This window comes from Pterocles gutturalis, unplaced genomic scaffold, assembly GCF_000699245.1.
Source record: "Pterocles gutturalis isolate BGI_N339 unplaced genomic scaffold, ASM69924v1 scaffold14544, whole genome shotgun sequence".
NCBI lineage: Eukaryota > Metazoa > Chordata > Aves > Pterocliformes > Pteroclidae > Pterocles > Pterocles gutturalis.
The window spans coordinates 63083-84301 of record NW_010135947.1 but is presented as its reverse complement, the minus strand read 5'-3'; the positions used below and the strand labels follow the sequence as shown (position 1 = coordinate 84301).

Sequence of the window (21219 nt, the reverse complement as noted above, 5' to 3'; positions counted from 1 at the left end):
TTTTAAAGAATACCATCAACATATTTAAGAAATTACATACTAAAAAAATACAGCTATCATTTCTCACAAATAAATTTTAAAATTTTCCTCTTCTGCTCAACTCCCTCCTGTCTACTATAACACCAATCAAAGCATTTATCCTGGATGGGTGCTTGTTTGGTGGCACTTAAAAACCACATATAGAGTTATGTGACAACAATCTCCTCTTTTCATGTAGCATATAAAAAATTCATGAGGTTATGTGTGCTGGCATATACAAATACCTGAAAAGGTTCTAGGTACTTAGTAGAAAACATGATGACTCATAAAAAATTGTCTTGCAAGTTGCTTCTGGCTTCCAGGCTGAGGGCTGGATCACTCTGAGGGTTCTACACTGAACTCGACAAAATCTGAAGATATCTGGTTTCTCCTACCTCAGGTAAGCACTAGCTTGGTTTTCTGCAACTCTATAAGTATGAATCACAGAGTATGTGCATTAGTGTTCACACTACAGCTAATGGGAGTACTCACTGGATTAAAGGTATGCATATCTTATATATGCTGGGGGTTTTAATGGAATAATGGTGGAAACACTGTGCTTGGTTTTTTCCTTCTTTCTCTTTTTTTTTACATCAAAAAGCACAACAAGCAATTACACTCCCATATACAGTGCAAGTCAAGTACATTTTAACTTGGTTTGGAGGACTTATAAAAAAAACGCATTCCACTTTACATATTGATACTGTGGTCTGTGGTATATTTCAATTAGCAACTCCTTCTACGCATGACAATAACTTCAAATCACATGAAATGTAGAAGCTCTAGGACAGAGGACTTCTTTTTCTAATAAATCTGAGGGACAATATTGCAAGTCAGTGAACAGATTTTTCCCTGGATTATAAAAGCAGCCAATCAATAAGGATAAAAAATGAGAAAAATATAATACAAGAGTACGAGAAATACAGGTTTTACAAATCAACCGTTCATTTCAGTTTGGAAGCCATTTGAAAAGAACACAAATTACACATCAAAGTGCATCTGTCATTAGCATGAGCTGATAGCTTTCTGCTGTTATTGGTTCAATATTAATTTGAGACCTTGCCCAATAACATCAACACAAATTAGCTAAGACTCAAAATGGCAATCAACTTTGGGGGACCTATCCTGATAAATGGTACTAACAGCTTCCCAGCATCAACGAGCTTCTCAATCCTGCAGCTGTTTTTAAAAGCTTCCTCCCAAAGGCACATTTAGAACTAAATTAAATGCAACTTTGACTTAATTAACGTTTTAAATTATAATGAATACAATATAGATTCATAGAAGGCATTTACATTGTGTTATAAAACTGATAAAAATTTAATAACTCTTTGTTAATAAGTTATGTCTCTCCAGACCCATAAAGCCTAAGGCAGCCAGTGCTGTAGTCTAGGGTCTAATCTACGTTCTTAATGCAGGTGGAATAAGGAAGCAGGAGACTGACTTGACACTTGACATTTGCTCTAAGCCTGCTCTGGATCAAGCCACTGCTTGTTCATAAGTATTTTATTTCTTATAGTAAAGGTCATAATTTGGGCTCAAGGCAGGGCTATGACAGAAATGTTCAAGCTGAAACCGAGCCAGCTCTGGCATGTGTCGCTTGAAATAGCTCGGAAACAGTAGAGGAGAGCTAACTGGCTAGCATCTGTCCCACACCAAGGAGGTAACAGGAAGAATCTACTGCCTGGTGGTAAGAAACTGTCATGGTGAGTTTCATGACAACCAGCCACACTCAGGAACTAAAAATGCAAACATAATTTCCATGTCACCTTGCATAAGACCCTCTGCTAAATTCACTCCACAGGATGCAGACAGCATCTTTTCTAGCTTGTCCCCATCAAAGCTAGCCACTCACTAGTCTCTTCCTCGTGACCCTAGTAAGAATCACTACTCATTGTAAAGGTCTAAAGGAATTAAATACAGACTTCTTCATCTCTCCCCTCACCCACCTTCCCAATTCTTCAAAAGATTTGCTGCTAAACTTAGCAGTGCCTCCATCCCATGTTAATCTCTCTTTGTTACAGACATCACAAATGGGGCAAAGCATCCTCTCATCAGCCTAGTGGTACATACTCCATCACAAAACTCATCCGAAAAGGTGTGTGCTTCATTATTTATAATTTCTAGTCATGTGTAAAAAGGTAGATTGTCTCATTTTTACCATTCTACTGTCTGAAAAGGAACAGTGGGGTTTGGGGTTTTTTTTTGTTTGTTTTGATTTTGGTTTTGGTTTTTTCTGTTCTTGCATTTCTACATCACAGTGTTCATCTGTATTCTCATATTATATCCAAAAGAAAGTTAAATAATTTAGCAGCACTCAGGTTCTATTAAAATACAGAACAAAAGGGATTCATTTTTAGAGTGTTTGAGTCAAACTACATACCTGAAGTCACCTATTGTAAACCAAATTGGAAATATTGTTTCATTTTACTTTTTCTCCCCCTCTGTAATTAACGTCATCTATTCAGTGTTAGAAAAGGAAATATAAAGGTCCCAGTGCATTTATTCACATGAAAAAATGATGGAATAGATACTTGGAGTGTCAGGAGGGCATACACCAGCCCATTGTGATCCCTGTTTCCATCTCTACGTTAGCAATGCAGAGAAACATACAGTTGCACCAAGGAGAGGATCACCTGAAGGTCTGCACAGACAATCAAAGGATTGGTTCAGTGAAACTATGATTCCACCAAGCAGTTCTGGACTGCTGATTGTAATGGACTATTCATGCAGTTTTACACGAAAACTGTGGCTGCCTGTCAAGGTTCCAATGAGGCAAGGTCTTGTGATGTCTCAAAGCATTTCAGTTGTAGACTCCTAGTCCTATCCCTTGCTGACAATAAGAAGCAAAGAATGCACAGAAGGCTTTACTCCCTTCACTAACAAAGGACCTAGTCTTGCTCTTACAACAAAGTAGCAAACCCTTGCTGAGTAAGGCCACCGCCTCTAGCTTGAAAGTGCCAAGAAGGCCAAAGTTAATCTAATACAGGGTCTGCACAACCTCCAGCTCAACGGGTTGAAAGGGTTAATGCTACCCTTCCCCCTCTTGCACATGACAGAAAGAGGGTTCTCCCCATGCTAATTAAGGAGACACCCCTCTCCGCTTCCTATGCTAATTGAAGAAAGTTAGGTGTAGACCTGAAAACTTTTGCCTATAAAAGGTGAATAAACAAAGAGAAAGCGCCTATGCTCACCACCTGAGGACTCCTCAGATGCTGACAGACTGATCGAGCACCCCCCCACACCCCCACCCAAGATGTCAATGCTCATCTCCAAGGTTCCAAAGAGTGGTGAAAACTTTTCTCTCTCTTCTCTCCTTTTCCTTTCTTTTTCTCCTCAAGCATCTCTCGATCTCTCTCTCTCTGGCACATATGGCAACACCTTATAAGTTTTATGCCAGCTCCTTTTGGGGCTTGTTTAGCAGGTTTTCTGTAGGTTGTTCATTTTAGTACTGAAAAGTGATTGCAAGTGTTGTGAACGGTTGCGGGTTAAGTGATTGCAAGTTTTACAAGTGGTTGCGCGTTTCTTAGTATTGTTGGAAGTTACGCTGTCGTTATCGCATTGCTGTAAGATTTGGTGCTGTTGGCTTTTGGTAGTGTTGTCATTAATTGTCTTTACCAAGTAATTTGTTTTCTTTTATAATTCTGCTATATTCCTCATTTTATACCCTACATTTCCCTCTCCCCCTAAATAATTATATGCACTAAAGTTATAAGCCAGTATCCAATTCTTTGGTGTTGTCTCACCTTAATTTGCCCCAAGGGAATATACAGAATCTCCACGAACCCCACTCATCCCACCCAGGAAGGTTTTATGAGCTGGGTCGCGACACTGGTTAAGACTGTCATTGCATATAGTAAGTCAATTCATCCTGTCTTCTTTAGTGGAAACACCTGCATGCATCTTTGTGCGATTGCCGCAAGAAGAAGATGGAACGAAAGTAGGTTAGAATAGGCAGAATTGCAAATATAAATTAGGCTTGAAAGTGGAAGAGTGATTAGGAGATTTTCATTCTTAGAGAAGCACATCTCATGGTGTTTGGCTTCTGATTTGCCAGTACCACAGGCTATTGAGCTGGCTGAAAATATGGAAAATCTCTAATGTACAAGTCAATGTACAAGCATTGACTTCGTATCAGGGAACCTCTACAGAACAGCACAGGAATCTCCCATATTAGAATTTTCTTTTTCAATTGTTCCATGGTCTAGTTTTATATGCTTTGAAACCCCACTGGCCAACTTTGGTAACAGCAGCTCTCTTGACAGTAGTTTGCATTCTGAGAAGGTGGATAAGGAAGGTAAGTTGATTTTCGTCTTTACCCAGCAGCAACACAGTCTACATTAAGACCTATACACCTGACTTTTTTCCAGCTGTATTGGACTTGTATCTCAACTGAGTTGTCTAAAATAATATTTCATCTGCAAAACTGAACACTCTCAAATATACACAGGTGTCAATTTTTACATTCTTTTCAGCATTTTGACAGGGAACACGTGTTATTGTAGAGGTATTTAGAGGAAACATCATAGCCATGTAAATTCTCACGAACACAACCCTGAAATACATGGGAACTAATGTAACTGAGGTAAAAATCTCTCACCCTAAAAGAACGAACAATATTTGTAACTAGGTTTACATAAATGAATCTATTACCCACAGTGTGGTACACAGGGTCATGATTTATATTCTCTGTGGCTTTGAACTAGCAGGAATTTATTTGGCACTATGTCTCATTCTAATGTTCCATTTTCATTAATCTCATTTAAAAAAAACAAAAAAAACCCAAAACAAACCAGGCTACACAAGATAATGCTATATCATTCTCCAATATACAGAGGTGGGGTCATTCCATAGAAGCGAGCTGTAAAAACATAACAATCTGATTACAATTATTTGCTTATGATATGATGATGCCATCCCTGAGGGGCTACATATCTTTCCTTTCCAAGAAGACCCGATCACTTATTCACTCTTTCAATTTCTTCCTCCTCAAAACATAAAAGGTGTGTTATTGACTTTTTGCACAGGACAAAGGTGAGACAGTGTGAGCACACAGGAATCAGTGGATTATATTAAAGAGAAAGGTGTTTATGCAGCATATGTAAAAGTAAGAATTTCAGAGCAAATTAGTTTCCATCCCTGCTGTGGCCACAATAGAGTTCTCACAGCTCAAAACAGGTGTTTAGTGAGAGAGAGCAGTGGTAGTACCCCACCCTTTCCTCTTCATATTATTATAATGTAATTGGGATCGTATTTATAGCTTGCTTGGGAATCTCAAAGTCTCTAGCCAGCACAAGGTAGTATATGTATCCTGTAAAAGGGAAACCATTGCTGCTAAAGGGCAAAAAGAGAATTCTAGCATGCAAAGTTGTTCTTTGAGAGGGCACGTATAGGTCCTTCCTGCACCTTAGCTCATCCATAAAAGCAAATATTTTGTGTTGTCTTGGCTACTTCAGCAGGACTAGAAAAGTAGTAGGTTAGTTTTGTTTGTTAGTTTTTTGTAGAAAGTAGAGGACACAGTTCTTGCATTCAAAGGGAAATAAAGACTACGCTGTCTTTTCAGCCAGTAATTTCGGAATCCAGGACTTAATGGTCAGCTCATTTACAAAAGCCCACGTACAGTTACACAACTGAGTTTTAGATACACTGACCAACATGTGTGTGTTACGCATTCTTCTCTCTGCCTAAATCAGTGATACATAATTTCAACTCTCTTTATAGAATTTGGATTTTTAAGTTGTAAAGACACACAGGCAGAGTCTACACTGCCCTAAGTAGCACAGGTCAGTGAAGCAGCTAGAGTGTTCCTTGCCCTAATTTGCTAAACCACATTGCCAAACAGCTTCAGCATAGTGTGCCAATCCTGGTTCAACAGCTGTCCTTATTCAAACTACCCAAAATGTTCATCTAATCTTGCAGAATGCAATTTTAGGTCCTCTGAGAAAGACTCAGCAGCTAACTCGTCTGTTCAGCATAAACCACATGATGGCACTAGAAGACCAGATAGAATATATAGTTCTAAACAGGGCTTGGCACACAGGTAAGTACATGCTTTGGCTACTTTCAAAAGCTAAGCTTTGTCCAGTTTGTCTTAGCATGGCCTTTCTTTCCAAATAGGATGGCTAGGAGTTTGGAGTGAACCCTGAATTAAAAATATAGTAATAATTAGTCTTGACTTTTGTCTACAGAGATCCTTCATATTCACCAAAGTCCAAGTCTTCTCATAAAGCTTCTCAGAACTATCAGAGCATGCCAAAGCATGTTTTCTAACAACCTGAATTAGATACGCCTGGGCCTAGTATCAAGAACATCCTCGGAATTTTAGACTCCAATAACAGCGGGCACAGTGACAAGTTTAGAAAAGGTGTCCTTTTGGAACATGAACTTTTGATGTTCCTGAGATGCAGCAGCCATGGTGATACAGAAACAGATAAATTAAATGGTTCAGGTTAAGATTCTGTCTGTATCAATCAATCATTTGAATGGCACTCCCCAAGATATGGCACAGACCTAAGCAGAAACATCACACTTATCAGTAACATAATTTCATTGTACAAACCAGCCCAGGTTTTTCAGTGGCTACATGTCTCTCTTCACTCTAAATACACTTAAGTCTCCAGTACAAAAATGCCTGGACCATTTGACTGCTGTTCATGCAGCAATCTAGCAAAAGCAGCTAATCCTGAAAAAATGTAGACACACAAAAGATTTTAAAATTCACTTTCCTTACATTTAGAAATGTCATACACATTTTTTTTTTTCCCAGACAGTTGCCTATAGACGCAAAAGCTATTTTAAGGTAGTTATATTTAATCAAATTATGATTTTAATTTGCTGGAAGTACAGGCAACAATAAAATATCAGAGAAACTGATTCACAATGGAAAATAGACTGCAAATATAATTTTCTCTACATATTATACAATTAGTACACTAAATTCTGTATACATCAGTGAATATGTAAATTGATATCTTTTGCTTGACATCAGATTCTTACAAACAGCATTAATTCTTACTAAAGCTACTCATTGTAGCTTGAAAAAAAGTCTGCTTTTAGAACTAAAAGTAAAAAAAAAAAAAAAAAAAAAAAGAAAGAAATAAATGCATGAAGGAATTGAAGGAATTGTAGAAGCAAACCAACCCAACTGGGGCACCATGACCAAAGCAAGTCCTGTAATAGTATAATGACCTTTAATGAGTGTCTGGGGAAACAATACAGTCCTAGCACAAAAGACAAAGGGCAAAACCCATCGTGGCTCCACTGACACTAATTTAAAATGATTTTCAGAACAACTAAAGAATGTAAGAGAGGTAATCTGATCCACCAATCTGACCTCACTTTGATTCTGGGGCCCTGCTGCTGCCATTTATAATTGTCAAACACTCTACATTTCACATCTGCTCATACTGAATGAAAAGCTGACTCTCTCCACCATTCTTTGAGTTAACTAGCTCTGTCAAGATGGGCATCATATGACCCCTGTGCACTGCAAAGAAAACACACCGATTTCTGTTGAAGCCTTACCAGTGAAACATTGCATATGTACATATACTTATTTTAATTGGAAAAGAACGGCTTATGCTGCTTTGCAAAGAGTGTGAATTTATATTAATTCTCGTACTTATTAACAGTCAAAAGTGACCAGTCTCACAAGAGAAAGAAGGAGATCTCCTTTGATTTGATGGAGTGATGAAGGGGGAAAAGGCCTTTTAAAGACAGGATGCTAAAAAACCTCAAAGCTGTCAATATCAATTATCCTTCAGAAATTAACATAGATCTAACATGTTTCCCAACAGTATTGTTTTTGGTGGCAATGATATCATTATTGTGGAGATTTTTGTCTCAGCAGGCAACACAATCAAAACTGTTTACTTTATCTGCCTCTGTAGACTCTTAAGTGAACTTGAAAGCTATGGTAAACCTACAAATTCCAGTTTTTCTTCCCTTGCCAAACAGTTCTAATGACAGAAATTTTACCCATTTGTAGGGGACATATTCATTTAGCCTGATCTGGTTGCTGTTAAAACCAGTGCTGCTACCCAACCACATTACATTCTCTCTGTACCAGTCTGTATTAAATGCAAACTATACCAGTTACTGTGTTACTGAGGCTGTTAGTAATTCTCAATCCAGGAAGGCTTCTTGTTCTCTTTTCTTAATAAAATATGTTTTGCTATGTTTTACCCCGATAAAGGTCTCTTTAAGAGATAAAAACTCCTGTAACTTAGAATAGGACTTAAAACTGGGAATTGTCTCCCCTGAGGTGATGCATGAGTTGCAACCAAGGAGATAGAAAGGACATTCAGAGTGCTTACACGCATATACAGAGAGAAGATTTCTGGTAAAATCTCTAAGAAATCCTATTGGAATCAGTTTAAGTGACACAGTCTTCTGAAAAAAAATGCTAATAAAAATAGTACTGTTACATACTCCACATTTGTGTCTTGAAAAATAGTTAAAATATCGAAAGAGTTAAAGCAAAGTAATTCACCACCACTGATAAAATAAGCTCTGGAACCCCCACTGCTTGCCCAAGGAATTAATGGCTACGCAGAATTGTTCTAACTTCTCAACTCCGATCTTTCAAAAGAGCTTTTGGAGCATATTCCAGAATGGTACTGTCCGATGTGACAGATTCTACAGTTAACTTCAAAAAGTTTGCATCAGGAATTTTGCATCAAGCTAGCTGTTCTGAAAAGGTACTACAAAAAACACAACCATGTTTACTAAAATTTCTGCAGTTTCAGTATTAGATGGAAGGTCCTGGATCATTGAGAATTAAGGGTTACAAACAAAGCTAAAGGTAATGGTAGTAGTATAGAATAGAACTGCAGTTACTACAGTTCCACTGCTATGTTGTATCCTGTATATTTATTCACTGCCTATTGTATGCTGCTCTACTGCCAGCACCATTAAAGCTGTCCACTTAGCATCAGTCATAGATTTAGACACAGGCCTGTTCCTTCACTGAAGCACTTATTGTTTAATTAATGACAATTTACATTGTATGAATCAAATAAAATAGTTGTCACCAAACTGCACTACTAAGGTCCTGAATGCTACTGCAAGAGCATGCTTCTTAAAGAGCACACAAAGCAAAATAATGAATTACATTTTTTGTATTAAAAATAAATTAAAACAGAAATATAAATACAGAGCTGTACTAAAATTTGGGGTTGAGTTTTTTAAAAAGCATCAGCCCAGTAAAACTCACAAAACTACAATGTACGACACAAGACGGGGATGATACCACAGACACCACGGACATGGAACAGCATGTGTTGGTGTTAAAACTTACAGGCACGTAAACTGGTGGAGCAATCATTAACAGAGACAGAAGAAAGTGGGAAGGCTCTCTCAAGGGTGTCCATGTTACTATGTACACTGCCTGACATGCAAGAGCAGTCACGCTCAGAGCGTCCGCAATCAAAACAACATGCCAGTTTCATTCTCTTGTAGATGGACATCTTGGCTATAACCATGTGTTGGATGGGAGGAGAGGAAGAGCAGCAGGTTAATGGCAAGGTTATATATATAACAAGGCAGCTGGAAGGTAATTTAAGGGATTTAATACAGGCCTTAGTTTATGTTAACAGTCTTGACCCAGGAAAAAAAAAAAGCAATGATTATTGATAACACTTTGGCTGTACATTAAAAGTAGGGCAAAAGATACATTGTTCTTTATTTCCATTCAGTCTTATAGGGTGACCGCAGACATGGGGAAGGATTGCTGTTTACAGTCAAGTGTTTGGATCAAAAAAAGAACATAACAAAAGCAAAGAATCCTAAGAATGTATTTTTCCCTTGGCACAATTAATACTACTGGGCTAAAATGAAAAGAAAAATCTGCTAATTAGCTGCTAAAGCTGCTAATCCATTAGATTCTTTTGGCCTATCCTGCTTCCTGTAAAAATCAATGACTTTTATATATCTATATATATGCATGTATGTATACACACACACAGAAAACCACACATGCACATATATTCTTACATACACACACACATATACATTATATGCATACATACATATATACAGATATAAAAATATATTTATTCTTAAACATATGTTAATTATGTCTCGGTATTAACCTGTGCCAGGGAACTCCTTTGTTGCAATAAATTACACATTACTAAAGAGTTGCAAGATGTTAATGAAATTTTCTGAAGAATTTACTTCATTTACATTATGTGTTCAGGAATTCAAATTAACTCTTAACAGAATACCAAAATTTGCCCATATAAGAGACACAACTAATAATGGTAAATATGCTTGACATTAAAATCAGTTCACAAATAAGGCATCACCAAAAGCACACAGAGCATTGGTCCATTGAAACACACTGAACCAATCATTGGCATGTTTTCTGCTCTGGATTCAGAGGTAGATCAAGAACAAACTAACTGAATGTACAATTAGGGGCTAGTTGCAAAAGGAGTGCCACGTTAGAACAGAACATTTCTATCCTTCAGTCATGGGAACATCCTTTCTACATATTCCTATAAATAAACAGCATTCTATTTTATAAATGCATGTGTAATTACCATTGTGCAATTTTACATGTTACCTGAATCACAGGTATGTTTCAGTCTGCAGAAACGCAAAGGCCACTTCAATTGTTTCACATGTTGCACTGAACCAACACTTTTGGTAATGGTTTAGATTGAACTGACTCAATTATACTAAAAACAGAACAGAACACTGACAGGCAAAAACAAAACCTTAAAAGCAAATGCAGAAAAAAGGTAATGTTTCTCTGGCCTGTACCTTCAGTTTACGATGCATCTTTTACATTATGGTAATGACATTAAATTTAAAATAATTTCTTAATTTTTTTACAGTTTCTTAATGCCACAGTCACCAGGGAAGAGGCATCTAAATCATTCAAATGGGTCAAGTCCTGTTCTAAGGCCTTGATGACTTGCCATACAGTATACTTGACAAGCAAGGGTAACATTATGATTGTGGAAAACAGGCATTGAGGGAGATGAATGAGTGATCTCTTCAGCAGCGACTCCATTTGTCTAAAACTTTGCTCACATGACTAATGCCATGTTCTTTTAGCATCCTAGTAGAGTTATCTTACAGCTGTTCAGAGAGTCATCATGCAGCATCAGGCTCGTTCATTGCATGGTACATCATTCCTCAGAGCTTGGCTTTTAGTAAGAAGGTTTCCACTGCAGTTTTTGATGCATACACACTCAAACCACACAGAAAATTCAAAACAGCATTTGCTTTCCCACGGTTTCCCTCTAACTCTTCCCAACACATTCTTTAAAATTGAAAAGTTGGGCAGAAAAATGAAATATATTACCAAAAATGTGCAATTCTTTCCATTGCGCCTATTTTATTATTTTCACTTCAAGGAAACGAAAGAAAAATAAAGGGCATTTGTGAGACGCACTGACAGCAGGTGAGGTAAAAGGCAGGCCCATTTTAGTTTTATTATTATAGCTGTTTTGAAGGACTTTTTTGAATCTAATGCTGTAGCAAAACACACTGCTCAGCAATTCCCAACTGCTATGTCACTGGTTAGTAACAGTCCCTGCTTTTCATTTAGTTGTAGCCATATCTTGTCAACAGTCAATAGGATAGGACACATTCATGAAAATAAATCATCCTTCAGGGCAAGGAGGGTTGGGAAGGAAAACTTTTGTACAATTTAAGCCCTTCTGTTCAACAGGGGAAGGACTCCATGGTGCTTCTCAAGAGCAATGCCCTTTCAGGGACTGTTTTTAACTATTTTGACCAATTGTTCTGGAGATCATGCATCATTTTAATACTTCACATCATTAACATGCAGGAAACAGGCTTGGACCTGGAAATGTAAGTAGCAGAAAGGACTTGCTATAAGTGTTTCAACCAGTATATAAGCAACTGCACATCAGAGCAATACAATTCGGAAAGAAAACATGCTGTTACTCTTCATTCCTTTTATACAGTCACTGTCACATTCATACCAAATACAATACTTATTTTCTTTTAAATAAAACAAAACACGGAGTATTAGTCGGGAGGACTGGTGACAAGATCAAAGACAAGACAGAAATGATTTTAAATGGTTCAGCCGCACACACACACACCATTTCCTATAAAACTTCCATAAACATTAACAAAAAAATGGGAATCATCAGAGAGATAGGGGGACCTTATGAACAGCCTCTGGCTTGGTGTTAAATTCATTTGACACCTGTAGCACCTGTACAAGAATCAACTCACATTTCTACTCATAGAAATGTTATGGACGTTGACTAGAACTATTATTTGCAACTAGTGAAAATGTAAGATGGGACATGACGGAAATTATTTCCTTATTTTCAATTGAATAATAAATGGACAAAAAGGAAGAGCAGGTTCTTCTGCTTATTATGATAACAATCCCATAGCATTTGTAAAATGAATTAGTAAAAGTATCAGGGGAAGTTATCACAGACACAGAAATCAGACTACTTAAATAATTTACTAACAAAACAAGGCATGTATGAACTAGCAATTTTCTGATTTTTTAAGAGGAAAAGGAAAGCAAAATTTCAGTCAATTATTTAAAAAGTAAATAAATACTTTTAAAAACTTTTTTTGTTCCAATTTTTCTCAGAAGGCAATAGCCTTCCATTCAAATAAGGAAAGAATGTGCCTTAAATGTCTAAGCTTCTAGCAATACCTTGCTTTCTGATCTCAAAAACCCAAAAGTCCAGTTAAAATTTCTAGATTGTCTAGATCTGAGGTGACACTTAGAGTTCACAAAAAGTAGTGGGAAATATTTCCAGCTGCAGAAATAAGCAAAGGAAACTGCAGATTATTCTCTACCTAACATGTGAAGGAACAGCGTCTTTTTTTTTAAGGCAAGCAGAACAAAGTATCCCTTCATCTTTCCTGATTTTTTTTTTTAAACCATAGAGTCTACCCAGTCCTTATATTCCACCCACCACTACAGCAGTTTTGCTTGAGACCCAACGGTAGCAAAAAGTAGATCCACGAGGACATCTAGTGGATCTCTATGAGACAACCGCTGGTTAAGAAGATGGACTGAAGGTTTCTTCACCAGAAAATGGTACAAAAAGGTCCCACTACACTTGAGAATTGAAATGCGTACAGTGACATTTCAATTCATCAAGTTCTCATGATCTACACTATGAGTAAAATAACAGCAGCATTAAAGGACGACCAGACTGATTTGATCGCCTTTTGGCAATGCTGGTTAGCATCATGAGACTGAAATACTGAAAAGACTTCCCCCCAGCGCAGTTTCAGTTTCCTGAAAAATACAGCAGCATATCTTACACTGTTTGTGAGAATTTATTTTCTCTTACCACAACAGGCAAAGCTATCTCTCCATTATTTACTTTTTACAGAACAACTTCGAGACCACCAAGTCAGCTTGTTCACTCTCTTACCATTTTTGCAATCAAAGGCAATTGGTTAGTTGTTTTCTGAAACTCATACAGTGCTGTTCTTTGTCAAAACTATAGAAACAGCAGGTGACCTGAATGGACATTTTGCCCTATTTTAGTAGCTATAAGAATGACTCATGGATTTTGAAGTAATGGCACATTTATAGACCAATTCATTTGAATTTTCAAATCTGATCATGACCTTTCCTTCATTACCTTAAAGAAGACTCTCAGCCAGTGTACTCTCAAAGCATTTCTGAACAAACAGAAGCCATTGGGGAAATGGAAGAAAACAAGTCAAAGCTACATGACCTTTTCTTTTTTAATATTCTCTTTTCACGAAGAGCTCTTTTATTTATTATTATTTAAACTAATTTCTCTGGTCCAGAAAGGCCTCAATATATGTGTCAAATAAAACCAAATTACTTCCAGTATTTTGCCTCAAAGTCAACAGGATTCATCATTTTATCCACAGAAATTAGTTTCTTTCTGGTTTATTATTAAGTATTGATTCTTATCATGCTGACCTGGTTTTACAATCTGCTTTTCTCTGCTGCCTCATCTTTCTGCTGTGTCATCCTATTGGCTGAAAGGAGATCTTTGGTGAAATTTCTGTTGTCTGTTTGAATGCTTTCTACCACAACGGGATCTCAATCCTTTAGTATAGTTTGCAGGCACCAGAATAAGATAAATAGTAAATAATGATAACCACAATGAAGGCCATGACAATTACAAGACAGCTAGCACCTTACCATTCAGCTCCAGGAGTGTCAACTTTTCCTTGATTCTTTGCAAGATCCTACAGTGTTTATAGCTGAGAGGGGAAAAAAAAATCTCAATCCTGACTAAGACCTCAAGGGTCACCACACAATTAAATTCAGAATATCTGGTGAAATGTTGAAAACGTCTCATAGACTCATTTAGAATAGCTGCAGTTATATGGTATGGTTAGCAGCCTCCATCTGGCACAGTAATGCCTCATGGCAGCTAAGAAATATTTGATCACTCTTGCTGTTTGAAAAAAAAAAAAGCCCATATAATCCACACTGCCCTATAACCCATACATTTATTTTCAGTGCTTCTATTTCTAAGCAGCAAATTCTTTCCATGTCCCAAATGCAGTGTTTATTTAAATTATCATGACTGTACACACTAAAAGTGGCTGATGAGAGCCTTCATAGATTTTATACACGTTAAAATGGTATGACTTAGATTGACATGAAGTGGTCTATAAGGATTGTATTCTATATATAATAATAAAGGAAAACTTTACAGCTTAGGCCCTGAAAAAGTCAGTGTGTCTCTACTAATGTAATTAATTTCAAAACAAGCAAGCTGGGGAAAACAATCACTGTAGCTTGTTTCCAGTTGAAGATATGAGTAGATTAATACATTAAAAGTTCACCACACATTTAATTCATTGTCTGGCTTTACCCTCATGTTCTTTTTTTTTTTTTTTTTTTTTTTTTTTTGTGTGTGTGTGTGTGTGCGTGTGGCTGATGGGGAGAAAGGAGTTAGACAAGGACACTAAAAGACTGCTGTGTTGATCTTTGTGTCAGCTATGCAATGGAAAAGACAAAGTACAAAAAAACTGAACATGGGTCTGACAATGAATTGCACTTAACCAGGCAAACAGTGCTACAGTGGTAATTACCCCAGCCTCACTGATATCCCTAAAAATTCATGAGATATCCCTAGAATAATTTAAAGGAAATGCCATTGCCAAGATCTCATTATCAAATAGGGATAAAAAATAAGGTTGTGGAAAAAAAGGGCAAAAAGGTGGAAGAGGGGAAAACTGCTGTATTTTCTTCAACGTCACCCTAATCTCCGTGGGTGTAAACGATGAGAAACTTGTGGGTATGACGTCACTGCTACATGCAACATAAATAAAGAAAAGAACCAAAATACTGAACAAAAATACTTTCTGCTAGAGAAAGACAGGTTGGACCGCACTCTGGGCTACAGGGAACCCATTTTTACTCACAATAGATCACTATCAGTGTGCAGTTAAAATATAGTAGGGGCCGTGTTCCAAGGCAGCAAGAGGAAAAATAAATCAAAAGTTTGTCAATTGTCACAGATTACAAGAAATTCCTTCAAACACATCAATGTACACATGATATGTCCCCTCTGGGGTTCAACCCCCACCATTCACAGCGAGCACTGTCACTAGAAAAAATATATCGTGAATTAGACCATAGCTGTTGCACAAAATGAAAGAAACAGGAGGAGCAGGTCATTCAGTTTAGGTTATTTCATCCCAGTGTGGCTGCATTTTATATAAATATATACATGTATATGGCCCCTTGCTGCAAGAACTAAATGGAGTTAAATGGAATAGGTAAGAGACTGTAAACATTTAAAAAACCATATTAACAATCTGTGAATAAAATTTACACACAAGCATTTCTCTGGACAATGTGACACCAGCATTCATATGTTATTCAGGTAGTGGTATGGGTAAGGAGAAAAGGTTGGCAAAGAAACTGCAAAATGAAAGCAAGGTTACTTTAATTACCCCTGTCCTTGCAGAAATGTAGTGATCTGCCTTGAATTATTAATATTAGGCCTAACAGGTTTGGACAAATGGCTATGTAGGTCAGATTCACATTTAGACCCCAACAATACCACAAGCTAATGTTCAGACAGTATCTAAATTGATGTGCAACCTCAGATGCATTATTTAAAGAATGTGGTTTTCAAGCATCACAGGAAGCTGCATTAATTAATGTCACCATAATTAAGTTTTCCATGTAAAGATATTCCTTCACATTTAATTCACCTGACTGTGTCAATACTTTTACATACAACCTTTTATTTAATCTTACATATTTTCTGCATTCAGCTGCCTGTAATTGCTATGTCACTTGCTAATTAAAAGATATACTTATTATATGGGACTACATATAATGCATGTGTGACTATTTGCAGTGTCTTTGAAAATCAAATTGACATATTAGCTGTTGACAATTTCCTAATTCAATAGGAAAAGAGTTTTCTTAATTTATGCTTTTTTTTGGTTCCACTGCATTTTTAAGACCAACGATTTGCGTAGCTTACAGATGGATAACACACTAAAATTTTCAAAAGTTACTAGTGATTTGAAAGCTAGAGTGAAGACATTTTACATGAATAATAGACCACACTAAAGATTTACTTCTTAAAACAATCAGGTCCCATAAAAGAGATCTCAAGATTGACATCAAAATTTGAGACCAAAAATCACTAATTACTGCTGAAATTTTCCATTTAATTTTTTTTTGCTGATTGACAGAACTTTAAAAGCAAAGCATTGTATTCCAAACAATTGTGAGCACGCTCCTAAGTGGAAGCTGTTCTCAGCTGTACTGAGAGATGCCAGCTACATGGTACCTGTGATCATATGTGTGTGTATGTAGGCAAGGAGAGGGGTGAGGTCATACGGGGGGAGAGGGGAGAAAATTAAAGGGAAATTTAAGGGAAATTTTACTCTCACTGACTGTTTTTTTTTTTTTTTCACCTGACTCAGATGATTCCCTCCTTAGTGTTCAGTGCTCACTACAGCAGCTCTGACAGCTGCCTCCTTCAGCCTCACTAACCCCATCATTTTGTTTCTTCATCTGTCCAACATCCTTTCATTTATTGGACTGATACATGTGATCATGCCATTTGGAACATTTCCTACTGCTACACACAGAAGTTGTCACTCTCAACTCTCCATGCTCCTACTGCTGGTAATATATCCATTGTGTTAGCTGGGTCACAGGTTACTCTGCTTTCTCCCTGGTTTCCTAGTACTGAGGAGGTTACATTGATTTTAATTTATCAATAATAAAAGGCTCTTACCCTTTATACTGTGAATTCCTGATTCCTATCTTCTAACAGTTTTCAATGAAAAATGACAGGTCTTTGGGAATTATTTTTTTTTTAATCATCGTGTGAAAAGCATACAGTATGTGAAGGAGGAGTTGAAAAAAATACAAATGAAATGCCTTTTTTGACAGAATCAGATAAACAGGTAACATATTTCTGTGGGGTAATTTGGAAAAAAGATTTGGTTGGTAAGTTACAGGCACCCTGAGGCATCTGTAACTGGCTTTACCAGAACTTACTCAGCAGCCTCATTGGCTTTGGCAGCAGTTCAAAGGTCACATTCTCACATGGATAAATTGTTCCTGAACAAATTTTTTCCAATATGTTAGGCAATGCATACATTCCTTCCACATCAGACATGCTTTTCAAGTGCTTTGCTCTCCTTGTGGCTACTGGGAGGATAAATACCATATTCTCTCAGTGTTTCAGCTGCTTTCTCTCAATTATACTACTTTGTTCCACACTCCTGTTTTTTGCGGGGAGAGGAGTTTTTTTAAAAACTTCAGTAATGTATTTTTATTTTTAAAATTATCTTCAAGAAATAAATTATTTTCAGGCACCCCTTAAAGGCTGAGAAGGTCCAGTTTAGGCTTTCTTCCATCCTCTAAGATACTGCACTGATAACACTATAACTGGATCTATAAATAGGAGTTTTTTCCCTTTTAAAAGTAATGGTAAAATAAACATGATCAAACTCTTCTGAGATATTTCAATTTACCTGATCAGCACTTTTGAACTGAACATATTCATATATCCACTGAGAAATGGATCCCTCAATCCTTTTGATATTAGTATTAAAAATATCCATGGGTTAAAAACATCTTTGGCCAAAATATGGTTGTGCTAGTTCCTGCAAAAAGCCTTTTCAAAGTATATGCAGATAAAATACTGATTTCTATATATTTATAAAAATACAGATGCAAAGTCTGATCTCAATTCCAAAGCTCAATTATTTCTTCATGCAAAATCTTCCACACAATTTAAAAGGCATACCCAAGAACTTAACTAAACCAAATATTAGCATTACAGCAATGGAATCTTCTGAAAGGATATATGTAAGAGACACTAACATGTAATTTCTTCCAGACAATGCATTCCTCCAGTAAAACCTATTTTTTTCCAATAATAACTTATTTCTATAGTTATATGATGAAATATAATTCCCTAGTTTCTTCTTTTACAGAATCACGTTCAGCAAGATAGACAAAAGTTCTTTACAAAAAACTATTGAAATTACTGGATTTCTGCATGGTATGAATGAGAGCAGAACTTCATTGTTAGCTCATTCTTAACTCAGAAACCTCCATAATCAAATCTAGCTTGATTTAATTCTTCAGGTTGTGTTAGTTTTAGACCCTTAATGGGTTTTTTAATGAAGAAACAGGTGTGAGTGGTGTGAAATGTAATAAACACACAGAATTCAGAAATGTGAATAGCACTTACTATGTTGCTGTGCATTTATTTCTTAGCTTTTCTGTATCACTGTGTAAAACATGTAATGGCATGTACAGATATTCTTCAAGGCTGAACAGTTCATGTAAAGGAAAGGAAGGGAGTGATAGAAATATTACTTACGCCGTTTGCAGCCACATTTTTTTATCCTTTTGGGATCTGTGATGTCATCATGACAGGCCTTGCAGTAAAAAAATGCCCTGGAGAGATAGAAGGGAAAAACTGACACATTTCTTAATCCATACAAATGAAATTAGGCCCACATTTCATCTTGTTGCAGTGCCAAATTAATGAAACATGCCAGCACTTATTTTCTTTAATCATTGAAAAGGTTTAGACATTTAAAGTAGGAAATAGTTGCTGCAAGACCATTAATTTCTAACATAAGACTCCAAGTTACTGTTTATTTTAATATACTTTTATTTGAAAAGTAATTGGGAGAAGGGATGATAATTATGACACAGTGTATCAGTTCATTTGTCTTTCATCTTAGAAAAAAGAGCATCCAATTAGTTTTGTCACAAAAAAATACACATAATGAATTCCGTGATCTTATTGGATATACTGGATTTTTTTTATTTTTTTATTTTTTTAAAGACTGTCTATCACCCTGGGCCAATTTTTAAGCCTGGTCACAACTAAGGTGTAATTTTGGATATAGTGAGATATTGCAGTGAGATCAACATGTAAGTTCCTAACAATAATCTTAATTCATACTATTTTTTTGTATTTTATATCAGAATAGAGAAAAACAATTTTGTTTTTGAACAGATGAAAGCCAAAATTTCAAGCAAAAATATGCAGTTAACAAGGTGAACCATCAAGGTTTCTATTTAATGATTTTGGTTATGAACTTCTCTTGCATCAAATGGCTCACCACTACATGAAGCATAAGCAGAACTAAGGAAGTGAGAAAGGGTAAACATTTAACTTTATACAAGATTAAAGAAAAATTCCAATTTAATAAATATGCATCAGACTGCCCACAGGAGAGTTGAATCATGCCTGTCAAGTCAACATGTCACATAAGGCTGCTGTGTTACATTTCATGAGGATCACACATCTGACTTCTAGCTGGACAGTCAGTTTCCCAGGATTCTTGCTGGCATAACAAATTAAACATACTTATTAACCTGCTGAAATTTCCCTGTACTTATCCATATTCAGGGTTATGTCAGCTCCATGCCTATCTTCCCCACCCTCTCCCATTGCACGCTTCTCGACACAAATTGGCAGTAAGAACCAAAGCTGCCACTTTGCAACCACCCATGGATTTTGCCAGCAGTATTGTCCATAGATTTAGGATTGTTGGACTGCTACAACAGCATGGAGGTCACTGGAACAGAGCAATTGAGTCCAAAACATAAAAAGAAAAATAAACAATATTAATACACAGGCTCTGACAGTTCAGCTAGGATGATCACTACTAATTCTTTTTAGATTAAGTAGGCAGTGTCCACCGCATGTAGAACTACATTAAAGAGAATGTTCAGAAATATGTACCAGGTACCTAATTAAAATTGTTATTAATTTATCTAAGTTATTTTACACCTCTGAGTAACGGCCCAGGTACAGTGACCCATCAGGAGAGAGTTAGCATGTCTAGCATATGAGATATGGACCAGAGAATACAAATTTAAGTTTGCAGTAAGACCTCATTGAATGTTATTATAGCATTTCTAAAATCAAGATAACATGGAAGAACACTCTTTTTTTTGTGAAATGTCTTACTATTTCCAGGTAGCAGAATGAAAAATTAAAAGGCCTTCTCTGAACATTTGTATACTTTGCTGCTGGAAGTTTCTGGTCTTCAAAATATTCATCTTCCAACAAAAAGAAAGCAAACTGCCTCCAAGGAAATTAGTATAAAACATTTTCCACACCATGCATCGATGTCAAGACATAAGCAAGAAGGAGAAAACTGCCCCCAATTTTTACAATTCCTCCCCAATTCATGTGTAAGCCCCTGTATTGAACATGAATGCACTATCACAAATATTCCTTCACAAAACTTCATCACACAAATCGAACACAGGTCATTTTTACAGATCACGTTTCTTGCAGGACAAATGTCCTAAAGAGTGCCTTCAATCCTGTGTGCAAAGTCAAGAGCAAACACCTGAAGTGACTGCTGTAATAAAATCATTTTTACTGTCTTATCCATAAGTGGATTTGAAGCATATGGATTTCTGATGTTAGTACTAATATGTACTAAATATATAAATGGATAAAGAAAAATAAAGATGTAATTTACATAGTTTGTATATCTAAACTCTCAACATTTTATATGAAGCTATTTAGCTATAGTGTGTAACTATCACTCTAAAAATGCCAAAGTAGTCCTAGCACAGAAGTTAATTGAACATTGCACTAGATATTTCTTTGTGAAATGTATATTTGATAAATAGGAATAGTTTTAGCTTGAAGAAACTGAAATTTCTGCATAAGCATGTAACACAAACCCAGAATAATTTAATTTGAATTTCAGGTATATAGTATGTTT

The 21219-nt window shown here is 36.5% G+C and overlaps 1 protein-coding gene across 1 annotated transcript in view; it reads right to left on the bottom strand.

Moving 5' to 3' along the window:
• KCNMA1 (potassium large conductance calcium-activated channel, subfamily M, alpha member 1) overlaps window positions 1–21219 on the bottom strand; it is a gene marked incomplete at both ends in the record, with an annotated part of 119421 nt that overhangs the window by 37845 nt on the left and 60357 nt on the right. Inside the window, 3 exons of the mRNA XM_010082111.1 lie at window positions 9317–9490; window positions 15397–15405; window positions 18840–18916. Of these exons, the coding sequence (XP_010080413.1) occupies window positions 9317–9490; window positions 15397–15405; window positions 18840–18916 (260 nt within the window). The remainder of the gene's footprint in view (window positions 1–9316; window positions 9491–15396; window positions 15406–18839; window positions 18917–21219) is intronic.